The 14,258-nt window shown below is 40.3% G+C and overlaps 1 protein-coding gene across 5 annotated transcripts in view; it reads left to right on the plus strand.

The window, feature by feature from the left end:
- Nucleotides 1–14,258, plus strand: part of CSRNP3 (cysteine and serine rich nuclear protein 3) — a 99,218-nt gene that overhangs the window by 63,789 nt on the left and 21,171 nt on the right. For all 5 annotated transcript variants that reach the window (XM_072932195.1, XM_032749588.3, XM_072932196.1 and 2 more), the window contains one exon: nt 7,494–7,664. In XM_072932195.1, coding sequence (XP_072788296.1) covers nt 7,494–7,664 — 171 coding nt within the window. The remainder of the gene's footprint in view (nt 1–7,493; nt 7,665–14,258) is intronic.

The following is a 14,258-nucleotide window of genomic DNA, read 5'->3' on the forward strand; positions in this document are numbered from 1 at the left end:
TCATCTGCCAAGCTGGAATTTGAATGCTGAGCTGAGGAGAGTTGAAACAGTGTCCATTAGGGAACGTGCTGAGCATGTCTATTGTGTAATGCTGCAGCAGTGCTGAAACGCAAATGGCTGCTGGCTGAGCACAGGCAGGTCTTCAGTAGCACAGGATTTGGTGCATAATAAGCTAAGAGCCTTTTTCATGCCACCTCTGTGGTGAGTTCTTATTACCAATATTTGTTAAAGCATAGTAAACATGTACGTTAAATGTATAGATATAATTAAATCTTACCAGTGTATGACAGAAGAACACCTATGTTAAAAGAGCAATAAAATTTGCAGTTAAGTAAAGAATAATTACTAAATAGCACAATTTTTCCATCGTATGACCCTTGCCTGTGTATTTATTTTGATATCCAAAGCAATGTGTATTTACACTTCCAAGATGCCTGTTGAATCTAAAGATGTATTTCACAGGGGTGCTGCAAATGGTCTATGTTAGGGCAGTGTTCTGCTCCACAGATTAGTTCTGCTCAAAAGCTGTGTATATGAGTACAGCTGATCTGCCTTTGCTGATTGTGCTGCTTGTTCAAAGTGAGCTGAGCTAATGCAAAACCTTAGCTATGTGTTCAGATACATAGCATAGATGAACACCACTGAATGGTAACACTCAACTTTGAGTGTTAAAAATACAAAACGTGTATTTTTGTATACCTTCTCCTTTATAACTGGCCTCCAGTGATCATGACAGAGCATGGCTTTGCTACTTCATTTATATTTCTTTTAAATAGTGAAGGAAATTTGAAACTCAGTCTGAGTCCCACATCTGTGGGAAAGGAATCTTTTCATATCCTTTTGCTTCAATCGCTTCTCATGACTTTTTCTTTCTTCAGTTTTGCCTCTTTCATTGTGGTGTTACTCAGTCTGTATTACCATTTTCAAAACCCAACTAATTTAGGCAATTTTTCATGCTTTTAAGCACATCTTTCACATTTCTCAAAACTTCTCTGTTAAGAATTTCAAGTCTTTTCTGTAATGTTCTCTGGAGTGCAAATGCTTTTCAACCACTGCAGTTGTAAAATTTTTAACTATCATTGGTTTTTAATGCAGATAAAACAGTTTATCTCTTTCTCCTTTTTAAATATTTTTTGCCAAGTTTAGACATGTGGAACATACATACGTAATTTGTAATGCAGATGAGAGAAAATAGGTAAAAAGCGAGAGAGTGAGAGTAAGCTTTTCATGTTTGCTCTCCAGAAGAACCCATTTAGAGGTCAGAATAGCCAGCATAATTGATTCCTGCCAGAGGCAGTGTGAATTTATATCTTTACCCTTGACTTGACTTTTAGCCTATATTTGTTTAGCCATTTAAATTGTTGTAGCCATTTCTTCCGACCATGCCCTTGGCAGTCTCATTGTTGACTCTTTCACTGCATTTCCTCTGCATTTCAAGTCATAATTCCTGGAAATATTTTTTGAAAGCAAGCATGTAGGCTACAACTGCATACTGTGTAACTCTAATCCCAAGAGTTAAAGCTTTCTCAATTAAGGCATGCATTGTGTAATATAAGGTTTATTTCCTCACAGGGAAGTTCTGACTAGATATTGAAATTGTAATTTTGATGTTATGTTAGCTGGGATATGTGAGTGTAATGCTTTGAAAATGTAATTAAAGCTGTTTAGAGAGAAAAGTTGATTTTAAGGTATCCAGAAGATAAATTAAAGGAATTCAGTTGCCTTTTATTGAAGTGGGGAGAAAGGGACAATTTATCTTCAGAAACAGAATTTTCATAATTAATAAGCCAAACTGTCATTCCCCCAGCGATCCTATTATTTAATACATCTGCTCTGTGTATCAAACATTTCCTTTTGAGGTGTTTTATAGTTGATCAGAATCCCATTGCATTTGAAGACAAGGCATTACAGAGCCAGCAAAGCTGCTCTTTACTGATGCAGAGGTGCAAAGTGTAGGGAGGAGTGTGTGTTTCCTAGCAGTGTTGAGATGGCTGTAAAATTCCCTGTCCTTCCAATGGCTCTTTGAGCAGGAATGGTTTTTCTCTTGTACTGAGGTTTGGCTGTGGCCATTGAGGACTGCAGGTCTTCTGCTTCTGAGTAAGGTTTCAGGATTAGTCTCTAAGTCACGTCTGCTTAATGAAGTAAGAAGCAAAGCATTTGGAGGTTAGGTGCTTGAGAGAGAAACGTTTTAATCCCCAGTGTTTGTGTGGTTACCCTTCAGCGTGGAAGCACAGCTCGTGCTGTTGGAGCTCCCTGTGCTCCACAGTCACAGTCCAGTACCTCCTGAAGGGAGGTACTCTGACCTGCCCTTCCAAGAGCAGAGCATAGGTCACTCTTCCTCTCAAAACATCTTTCCTGTAAAGATCAGCTGCAAATGGGTCTCTTGGTAATTTACACAGCAGTACAGCTAAGAAACTCCAGGTGCTGGAGAGCAGAGTCTGTTGTTCAGTACCTGCTGCCCCTAAGCTATAGCTTAGTGGAGAGCATCCTAGTCCTTTGTTTAGGTGGAGATCATTTTGCTGTAGAGAAAATAATGCCAAGATTCATAGTCCAAAGAGGGTGGGCACAGGTAGCAGCCAAGTGCTGTACTGTATTTACTGTATTTTTGTTTTTATTTATTTGGGTACATAAACAATTGCTCATGAACTTAGGCCTGGCCCAGCCTTTCTGTTCCTCTTCCTTCTCAACATGCTTTGCACTCATAATAGATTTTTCTTTTCTTCTTGGACACCTTACTTGGAAGGACACGAAGTTTCAGGCTCCCAGGGAGACCTCAACCGGAACTTACTCAGATACCTCAAATCTCTGTAACTTTGGGTATGTGCAGAAGTGCCTTTATGCTAGGGGAACTTGAAAGTGAGACCCTGGAAGAACTTACATGCCTTTGAAGAAGACAATTTGGTGACAGATGACAGAGCCTACCTTGGTCTGAGGGACAACTAATGACAAGGACGTTGAAGTAATTTCAGAGTTTCTGGTTACTCTGGTGAAAGCAGCTGTTGCTCAGTCGGCAGGCGATAATCAGCCATTTGTATATCCCTGTGCCCTTGCAGGGGGGAGACTGAGCAGGTGTAGCTGTGAGATGTCGAAGTGTACCTGTTGAGAAGGCATGTCACCCCCTTTGTTCTTGTTTCCTAGTCCTAGGAAATATGGCACCAGTTCCAGGAGCAGGCATGTGTTGGCTGTACTGGGGACCAGTGCTCCCTCTACATTATTCTCATGAGGTACACCTTCTGATGGGTTTCTGCATCTTGTTCTGGGGATTATTAACTCAGAATTGGGAAGAATCTGAACAGTAAACAAGTGCTCAAGTGTTTTCAGACCTGCACAGTTTCTTGCTCATTTTCTCTTCCTTATTCTTTCTGATGAATGCTTACGTTCCTACATTAAAAAAGGAGTAGTGTCAGCAAGAGGCTGTGTGGCTTGGGGAGCTCCCCAGAGGTGGGCAGGCTGTTAAGGGTTGCACAGCTGTGGGGTTGGGAGTGTAGGCAGGAACATGCCAGGTGCTTTCCAGCAGCTGCAGCCATTGGACAGATGCCCCAGCTTTGGGATGCAGATCTGAATGTGCAGTTCCATTTGTGTCTCCATCGCTGTTCCCTCCCTGCAACCCTCAAATATAAAGGCATTTCCTAATTCTGTAAGGGATGAGCACTCTGCCTCCTGTGCAATGTAATCACTACTGAAATGGAAATACCACTGTAATACAGCAACAAGATGTCAGTGATTTCTCCTCAGCTGTCCCCACTTTGTGGAGGGTACCTGTGTAGTTTTGTCTAGTACAGCAGCTGCTGGACACTGCTGTCTTCTTGTTGCTTATTGTCGAAAATACTGTAGAGATTGAAACTGCAGTGATTTTGAAGGGGGTGTGGCTATAGTTTCAGAAGATGTGTTTTGTTGTGGTTTTCTCACAGAAAACTAATAAGAAACTTGTTGCCTCAGGAGACCAAGTCAAGTGAATTTCTAAGAGGCTGGGCACTGTCATATAGCAACATTTCAAGTCTGATGCTTAGGGGAAATTGTCTGTAAGGATGAGGAAGCAGAGCTGTGTATCTGCAGTGGTTTTTGCTGGATTTTGCATCCCATTGCTTTCCATTGAAGCATTACATAGTGACTGCTGCTGGAGACAGGATATTACACTTGCTACAATCACATGTGTATTTTTTAGAGATTTTGATTCTCAAAAAGTGAATTAACTCCCTTATTATAAAACTTCTGTTCTAATCCTTACAATTTAATAATATCATTAAAATGTTGTATAATGTATATGCAATTCTAGTTTTGACTTACAAAGGCAAGTTTAAACCTGCTCATAAGTCCCTCCTGCTGTGCTTAGGAGCTGGCAGACAAGGTAAAATGCTTTGTCAGCAAAGCAAAACAAGTAATTAGAACTAAACTTTGCACTGAGAAGAAACCACTGTGTTCTTGCCACCTCAACTCATGAGCTCATGAATTTCATATAGACAGGCTTCAGTAATTGCAGAATTATGATTTGGAATTAGATTTACAGACTGCAACTTGGTGAGTCCTACTTTTTCTCTATTTTTTTTTCTTATTATGTTTTCTCTCTTTTTTTTTTTTTTTGGTAATTCTCATTCTCATATATCCGCCTTTATCTTCTTATGACTTCATACCGTGCTGAAAGATTACAATTCTCTTCACACTGTCACTTTGTTTTTTCCAGGGAAGAAACTGGTGTTGGGGCTTGAAGGGAGCTGTAGAACACATGGGAGACATTGAAACTACTTAGTGTGAGGCCAAGTGTGAGAAAAGATAGCAGAGAACCTGCTGAAGTGCCGTGCTTGCACTGCCTCTGTGCTAATTGAAAAGATAAGAGAGACGTGGGCTAGGGACAGCGTTCTCTGGCTTCTGCTGCCAAGTGGCAGGATACAGCTCTTGTCCACAATGGCTAAGCTGTCAGGCCTCTGCCAAAACCCAGGTGCCCTCATGCAGCCTGCCTGCTGGGAATGGTTCTGGCACCTGCTTCATCCTGTATAATCCAGGAGAGCTAGAAGTGGCCTGAGCCAAAACCCTGAAATGTGCTAATTGTTTCATGTTTTGGCCAGTACTGGAATCTCTGCTTTAACCTGTCTTCTTCAGTAGCCATTCAGCCCAGTTTATGCAAGCTTCCTCATCAGATATGTTGGGTTTTTAAACACAGTGCCATAGAAATGTTGGTTGGAAAGGAGTTCTGGGGTGTATCTAGTTCAGTTTCCTGGAAGGAGCTGAATGCTGCTGGTCCAGAATTAAGGAATCATAAAGGTAGTTGTAGAGATTTTAATAGTTCTGTCTCATGAGGAATGTAAATGATTTTTTTTATTTTTCTTGCTTCCAGTGGGATTGGGCAGAACCCTTTGTCAAGTCCATATGCTGGGTTGTGTGTCCCTGACAAGTACAGTGTGTCATCAATCCCAGACAGACTTTGCCTGGAAAAGTGTTAGGAGCATTTGTCTTTGCAGTGCTGCAGGCAGGATGGTGGCAGCTGTGTGTCCTCTGGGCAGGCTCCAGCTGTTCTTGATCTCTCCTCAGTTAGTGAATTACATGCAGTATTTCTGCCTCTGCTGTGTCATGGTTTAGGGGGGGTACTCCTCAGTTTAGTGCTCCCACAGAAGCTCTCCAAGGCACGCTGCCGCTCACTGACTTTCCCTCCCCTCCCCCTTGCCGTGCACTGGACAGGAGAATAGGAGGAACAAAAGGTAAAGATCATGGCTTCAGATATTTTAAAAAATAATTTTAATAATTTTACTAATTAATTTCAAATTACTGGAAATGGCACTGAGATAAGAAGAGGAACAGTAAGGGCAGCAATATTCATGGCAGAGAGTACAAGAAAAGAAATGTTACTACTCACTGTGGAAACCCACAACAGACAACACCAGCTCTCTCCGGCTTGGAAGTGGAACCTTAAGAAACTTCTGTTCCCTGGAAAAGAATCCCTTCCCCCTGCCCCCAGTAATGATGTGAAGTGCTACAGAATAACCTTGGTGTCCTGGCCATGCCCCCTTCGGGTTGATGCAAAAAATTAACCCTGCCCTGGCTGGAACCAGGACGTGCTGCTAAATTTCTGCATGAGTACTTAGCTTTATAATGTTCTACTCAACCTCAGGAATATATTAGGCATTTCATTTCTTAATTTTGGTATCACAGAATAATTTAGGTCAGAAAATACCTCAAAGATCATTGAGTCCAACCATTAACCTGAGCAGTTCACCACTAAACAATGTACCCAAGTGCCACATCTACACATCTTTTAAATACCTCCAGAAATGGTGACTATGGGGTGACTTCCTTGGGCAGCCCATTCCCATGCTTGACCACCCTTGTGTTGAAGAAATCTTTCCCAATACCCAATTTAAACCTCTCTGGCCTTGGTTGAGGCCATTTCTCTTCTCCTGTCATTTGTTACCTGGAAGAAGAGGCCAGCCCCCACCTGGCTAAAAAGTCCTTTCAGGGAGTTTTAGAGAGTGATGAGGTCCTCCCTGAGTCTCCTTTTCTCCAGACTGAGCTGTCCCAGCTCTCTCAGCTGCTCCTCATATGAGTCACTTTCTAGACCTTCACCAACTTCATTGCCCTTCTTTGGACTCATGCCCAGCTTACTGTCATCTGCAAACTGACTGAGGGGATGCACACTCGATCCCCTCGTCCAGATCACTGATAAAGATACTTAAACAGGACTGGCCTCAGCTGAGCCCTGGGAAGCACCACTAGTGACCGGCCACCAACTGGATTTAATTCCATTCCCCAACACTCTCTGGGCCATCCAGCCAGCCAGTTTTTGCACCTGTCCAAGATGTAAGCAGTCAGTTTCTCCATGAGGATGCTGTGGGAAATGTTGTCCTTTCATAAACCTGTGGGAGCTGGGAGAGGAGAACATTTGGGAGGCAGTTGGTGTCTTTACCTGGTGTGGGTAACTTCTGAAATCCAGGTAGTTATTGAGCACAAATTCATATATGGTTTTTGTGCCTTCACTGTCTTTTATCTGTCTGTAATATTGGAATTATCAGATGAAATTCTTAAAGGGTGGTGTGAACACTGGTTACATCACTTATATTTAGCATTGGGAACTATAGTGTTCAGGATGATTTCTTCTTAATTTCATCCCTGATTGTGAACATTCCTTCCTTCTGTGGCAGCCAAAGGAGGGACCAAGTCCATAATTTTTTTCTTTGTTTGAAATTTTACAACGTAACCTAGAAGAATATAGGGATGCTGTTGACATAGTGGGAAATATACTCCCTGAAAGCAATCTGTTACAGATTATTCTAGTGAAATAGTCACCTCCATACATGTCAAGTTAGAGGAGGATTTAAGATTTTCTTTTCTTCTCTGTGGCTTCACTCTCCTAATTAATCATGTGTAATTTCATATTAAATGATTATTCAAGACCAGAAGTGGCAATTTACTGCTGTTTTGAAACAAAAATTACTTTGGAGTTTATGATTGCATATTCTGCAGCTGGCTGTTTCAGTGCCTCATTGCCTCTGTTCCTGTTACAGGTACATGTGACAGCATTGCAGCAATGAGTGGAATTTTAAAGAGGAAGTTTGAAGAAGTTGATGGCTCCTCACCTTGTTCCTCTGTGAGGGAATCAGATGATGACATTTCCAGCAGTGAAAGTGCTGACAGTGGTGATAGTGTCAACCCATCCACTTCTAATCATTTTACCCGTAAGTACTAACTCTCTGTACCTAAAGAATTATTCCTATTTCTCAAAATAAAATAAATTTTGTGGTTAGATAAGCATGATGATTTTTAATTGAACATATCATAAACCAGTCTCTCCATGATGTTCAGTTTGTGACTTGCTCAAAAATACTTAGTAAAATACTCTTACGTTCTTTTGACTTCTTGTCTGTTAGACTGTTGTTGTAAGTTTGAAGTCTCTTGGAAGCTCCTACCTATTTGCTATTTGAATTATGTGGCTGTTTGTAGTTAATGTTAGGAGTTATGTTCCAAATAGTTCAAGCAGGTACTGTAAGGAAAGTGCTTTAGCTCAATTTATTTTCCTTAGTAAATGTATTGCAGCTGTCAGCTCTCTGTAATACAGTATTGGTGAGAGTTCTCTAAAAGCAATATAAGCTTTCTTTTATTTGGAACTGATGAATGTTGTGTATGGTAGACATTATTTCAATAGTTTCTATTTTACCAGAGGATATTTCTGTGCTTCGCAATGGTTTGGGTACAAATAAGAATTTGGTCTTTAGCAAAGCTACATTTGCAGCATATATTTCTGGGAATGATGAATTTATAGTTTATGTTTGCAGTATATGATACTTGTTTCAGGTGGCTATATTATTTATTAATAGTGAACTGCATCTTCTACAAAGCAGGGGTTTGCCTCCTTCACCCCTGTTGCATTTAGATCTCCTCTGTGGAGTTACTCCTTAAAAGTGTGAGCCAAGGAGTAGGTGAGGCTCCTCATTGCTGCCTGTACAGAGCGTGCTCCATGTAACTGAGTGGTGTGGATGTGCCTGGAAATCATGTTTATAGCATGTGATATGAATATTCTTCTGACTGACTTACCTTCCAGATGCTGCTGTTCAGTTTGAGTGGGCCTTTGGGTTTGAGCGTCTGAATCCTCCCTGCTCTGGTAGGGAATGTTCATGTGCACAGGAGGGACGAGCACAACTTTTGACATGGATTCACATGGAACACTCTTGAGGTGCTATATGATATTTAAGATGCAGTGCTAGCTGGGGACCTATTTTATTGAAGTGCCACGAAGGAGTAAGTGACCCAGTAAACCTCTTTGGTAGTATTTAGAAATCTAAATTTAGGTTAGTATTTAGAAAATTGTCTTGGGGACAATACCATCTGCATGCTGCTACATTAACTTTTACATCTGTTGAAGAAGTTAGTTGATTATTCATCATAGACTGAAAACAGGCTTTTTACATCAAACAGTCATTCCCACCCACACAGAAGATGACAATTTTGTTGTGAATACGTGTGTAGGTGATAGAGTGAAAGGGAACGATTCAGGGGACAAACTTGGAAGTTGTAATACAGGCATAAGCTTTGATTGTAGTTAACATAATAAATAATTTAGTTTAAAGGAACTTCCCTTTATGTAAGAGAAATGACAATATTTCAGTGTTACGATTAATGATTTATCTCAGATATTTGTGGCCAGATTAATAAATGTTTACCTGTGTGTGCACTCACACACATATAGAAATTGTGCATATTACATTTTTCTAAAAATACATTTGGGTATGTCCATTGACGATATAGAAATAGAAAAAGCAAGTAGTTTGTGTGTGCATTGATAGTATTTTTTAGAAAGTATTGTCTTTAAAATAGATGCATCAGCCAAAATTCCAAGAATCCAAATGCAGAACCCCTGTTTTACTTTGCATGGTACTCACCTGAAAATTACATTCACATGGAATGTATATTAACGAAACTGATAATAATGTACATTGGAAGGTATTTTCTTCATGCTTTAAACTCATTCATCTTCCATAGTAAAAGAAAAGAGACAAGCTTTTCTAAGTTGAATATTTGAATCTAAATATAAGGTTGAGTTCTGTGAGACTTTTATCGGTGAGCAGACTGAAAAGAGCCAGTGCAGAAAAAAGACCAGCGAGATTCCTTGCCTCTGTTACATGCCTGAATACCTCCTTGATGGAGATTATCTTCCTAAGCTATTTCCTGACATGTTACACCATTTTCTGTTCTAGTTAGTGAGACACTGTCAGATCCTGTGCACCATCTTTTTTCTGGTCTGTTTTCATATAGGTGAATACGAAGTTGACTATAAACTCTCTTTTCCTGACTGGAAAAGGGGGGAGGTTTGTGTGACCTGTAGTCAACATCATGATCTATATATTAATTCTTTAACTGAGAATTAAAAAAAAAAAAAGCTAAACGTGGTCCTCTATTTTTTATTTCTATTTGACCTGACAAAGAGATAATTCTAAATTGCTTGTACCTACAATCTCTTCAGCACTTTAGAAAGCAGGCATTTTGTATATAGATCCATCTGGCACAGCTGATGCATCTCTGTATTTACACAACCCTTGAAATGATATGTATTGGGTCAGATAAACAGGAGCCTAGCAAGAATTCTGCTCAATTAGTCTTAAAGTCAGTTTAACCTGCCAGCTAAATGAGGCACACAGCTGCTGTGGATCATTCAGGTGGGGCAGAACTACCAGAAGATAACTTTGTTCTCAGCAATTAACCCTGTAGTGTGATGGCAGAAAACACATGACTCAAATGGCCCTAAGTGCTATTGCTTGTGACTATTACACAGAGTTTCTTTAAAAAATATATCCATTTAAACAAAGACAGCAACAAGAAGAAATTAATAAATCCCTAGCCTAGGTTGCAGGCAACCGAGACAGTAAATAAAAAATACAGTCCATAAAGAATAGACAAATTTTAACATTAGCATTTTCTTTATAAGGTGTGTATATTTTTACAGATCTGCACATTTTTAAGTCTCTTAGCAAATGGTGATGGAGTGCCTTCATTACTGCTGGCAGATATAATCCCTGTTGTGTATTTTACTTACCTTTCTCAGTCCATTGAAGCAATTTCAGTTTGATTCAGCAGGTCATTAGTCATTGCAGATTTACTTTAATGGATGCCAAAGCATATTACTAGTTAGTCCACATGCCTATCCCATTTCACAGACTGCCTTCATATCAGAAAGAAGGATGCTCATCTTCAAGTAGCAGTGCAAGCATTGCACATAAAGTATTAGTCAGGATTTAGGCATACCTGGGATACAGGGCTGGAGCACTCAAAATGCCATTGGAGCTCCTTTCAGTTGCCCTGTTCAGTTCTGGCACCCCACTGCTGTGTTTCATCTGCTCCACAGCAAGCTGAAAAACCTGGAATTGTTGTTGAGGATGTCAGTACAACAACTTGACCATTCCTATATTCTGTGCACTGAGGAGCACTGAGTTCTGCATTCCAGCTCAGCTGTGGAGGAATATGTGCCCTGCCAGGGAAGGGTAATGAAGCTCGTGAAGGCTCTAGAACATAAATCCTGTGAGGAGCAGCTGAGGGAGTTGTGGGTGTTCAGTGGAGAAAAGGAGGCTCAGGGGAGATCTTACTACTCTCTACAATTCCATGAAAGGTTGTGGCAAGGTGGGGGTCTCTTCTCACACACAAGGGGAAATGACCTCAGAGTGTGACAGATGTTTAGGTTGGATATTAGGAAAAGTTGCTTCACTGAAAGAGAAGTTAAGCATTGGAGCAGGCTGACCAGGGAGGTGGAGAAGTCACCATCCCTGGAAGTATTCAGAAAACAATTAGACATGGCACTTCATGATGCAGTTTAAAGGGCATGGAGGTATTCAGTCAAAAATTATTTGATGATCTTGGAGGTCTTTTCCAACACTAATAATTTTATGATTCTGTGATTCTCCCTGCTTTGGTGAGGTACCTGCCTCTAAATCCTTGGTGCTTTTTTTCTGATACAGAAGCATACACAAATTTAACTTACAGGATCACATGCAATTGAAACACCTGTGGGGACCTTGTGAATTCCTGTTTTTTGCACTTTGGTGCTGGTAATAACTCCCTATACACATTAATCACAGAGGCATCTCTTAAGAAACATAAGGAGCTGCTGCTTTCCTCTGCCATTTCAGCTTCAGTGTTCTGGAGCTGACACCTCTCTTCCTCACCTGCAGAGTCACTTGAGATGGCCAGCAACAGCTTATCTGAGAAGGTGATCATCAGCAACAGGAGGTGGTGCCATCATGCAGTCTGGTTGATATCCTCCATCAGTTATCTCTCTATTGCCATTAACATTATCGCTGTCATGAGCAAGGTTATCCTGTGGCCATAATCACAGGTCCCACCATTCCACTCATTAGTGTACTGTGTCTTTAGAGTACTTTTGGATGTACTTTGGTTCATTAAGAATGAACAGGTCACTGAGGGCTCTGAGAAAACCCTTTGGTCTCTAAGTGCTCTTGCCATCTTTTGATTTTGCTGTTAAAGATAATGACGAATTTGAAAACACAAATACATCCCTGTGGCAGTCCCTTCAATATGCCCTGTAAAGCACTGTTTGAATTTTGTAGAGTTGCTAACTTACTGAGATTGCCTCATCTATGTGGCCATGTATAATGTGAAAGAAAGTGTGAAATCCTTAGGAAGGTGTAGCTTCTTCTGAATTATCTTCATAGAGGGATGAACTTTTATTTGGTGTAAGCTCAATAGCACAAGCCACTACCTGAGCTTTGAAGTTAAGCTGCATGTTTAATTGCTGGTTAATGATAGAAATCTAAATGAGTTAGAAGTGGTGGTGATGGTTTACTATGGGAAAACACGTGTAACTAAATGCAGGCATTTATTCCTTTTTTCATTGCATCTTGCAGTTATTCATGTTGTTAGCAACCAGGCTTGGAATTTCCTTGTTAATGAGGAATATGTTCTTATTGCTATTTGTTGACTCATGTTATGAAATGCTAACAGGTTGAGAGATTCTTGTATTTGATTTTAAAGTAAGTCAGCTCATCTGAGCATTAAAAAGCAAGAAATGCAAATAATTTCAGTGAAATGTAGCGCAGTGTCTGCACAAACTCACACAGAATGAGAGGACAGGGTATACCATGACAGCATCTCTTCATCTGGAATAAGGAATACTGCGGTGAGAATTGTTAAAAATTGAAGAGGTGTTATAAAGCAGACTCCCACTAGATTTTAGAATGGTTTGTGCAGATAATTATGTTTCTATATTTTTAGATAAGTTCTCTGTTATAAATTAGTGCATTCTGCACACAATACAACCAGAGAGACAGTTTTTGCATTACATAATGATTTTGCTGGCTTAGAAAACAAAAATAGTTTTGTCAGAAGATGTTCATGATAGATAGATAAAATATGGTTGCAAATGCAAAGTGTCAGTCAGCTGAATGGGTAGCTGTGTTTGCATGAAATGGCCATTCACAGAAGTCACATGTAGGATGGGACAAAGGATTGCCTGTACTCTGCTGTCATAGGAGAGCTCAGCGAATGCAATTGTTATTCATGGGTGTTCCTACAGGGATCCCTGGTAGGACTTTCCTCCTCAGGAAGCTGTGGCCAAGGTCAGGAATAATCACCTATGTAACAGCAGCTGGCATTTAGAGGACATGGTGAGGCAGAGAGCACTTAAGCATCTCCACTCCTCCCCACAGGCTGATGAAATTTGCAGAGTGGTGAAACGGGACTAGTATGATGTATGTCACAGAAAAGCACTCTGGAGGTAGAGGGTGCAGAGGAAGTAAACTTAAAGCTTTCACTGAAATTTTAGTGGTCAGGCTCCAGCTTCTAGTATGCATCCTAACAATTAAACATTTCTGCAAGATATCAGACAAAACAGTTAACAGTGAGGTAAAATGCTTAAAATACTGATTAAATCCTCTCTATTCATGTCAGACTTGTCTGTGAGTTAGTAATTTTCAAAAACCTTTTCAAATATGACTTAAATCTGGCATTAGGCAAGCATTCCCATCCAGCTCCTCCTGTGAGGTGAATGTAGCATTGGTTTTACCATAAAGGAAGCTACTAGAAAGATAGAGCGGTGAAGTGCTTTAGGTAGGTGGTGGTGTTCCACAGCGTTGTCCCTCTTCTCTCAAATTTCCACTAATTTACAACTGAGTATGTAGTTCCCTTCTAGATTTCAAGAATCAAATTTCTTCTAGAAAATACTTCTCTTGTCCTCCAAAACAAACAGTTTTGTTTTGGAGGGTGTATTTTATGTCACAGGATTTCCTCTTAATGAAGATTTCCAGCATGTAGGGAAAGCGTTTCATCATTCGTACTTGGAAACATGTAAATTGAGTGTATGCAGACTCTTAGAAAATGCCTTTTGGAAGACAATGGGATAGGAAGAGAGGTAAGACAAAGAATTAGAAGCAATTTATGGATGCAACCTTTTCCTAGATTTTCTATGAGCTTTGGGAAGCAAGCTGGGTTTTATAAGCAGTGTTCTGACCTGGATTACCAGGAGAGATTAGGCTTTGCTGTTCTGTGGTGTTAGACTTGATGGAACACTGCATGGAAAGTCATGGAGCAGGTGGAGAATGATGCTAATCCTTCTTGCCATAATGATTTATATGACACCGAGTATGTAAAAAGCAGACAAATTGGTAGTAGAGTGTAAGAAATGCAGCATTTCTACGGCTCTAAGATAGAGCTTTAATCCAAAAGGCTGCTTCACACATGTTTTTTCCAGCCTTTTGAAATTCTCACGTGCCTAAGATATTTCTGTACTGGTGACAATACATTGCTTTGCCCTCATTGATGCAGGAGTG

Source organism: Taeniopygia guttata, chromosome 7 (genome assembly GCF_048771995.1).
Source record: "Taeniopygia guttata chromosome 7, bTaeGut7.mat, whole genome shotgun sequence".
Classification (NCBI taxonomy): domain Eukaryota; kingdom Metazoa; phylum Chordata; class Aves; order Passeriformes; family Estrildidae; genus Taeniopygia; species Taeniopygia guttata.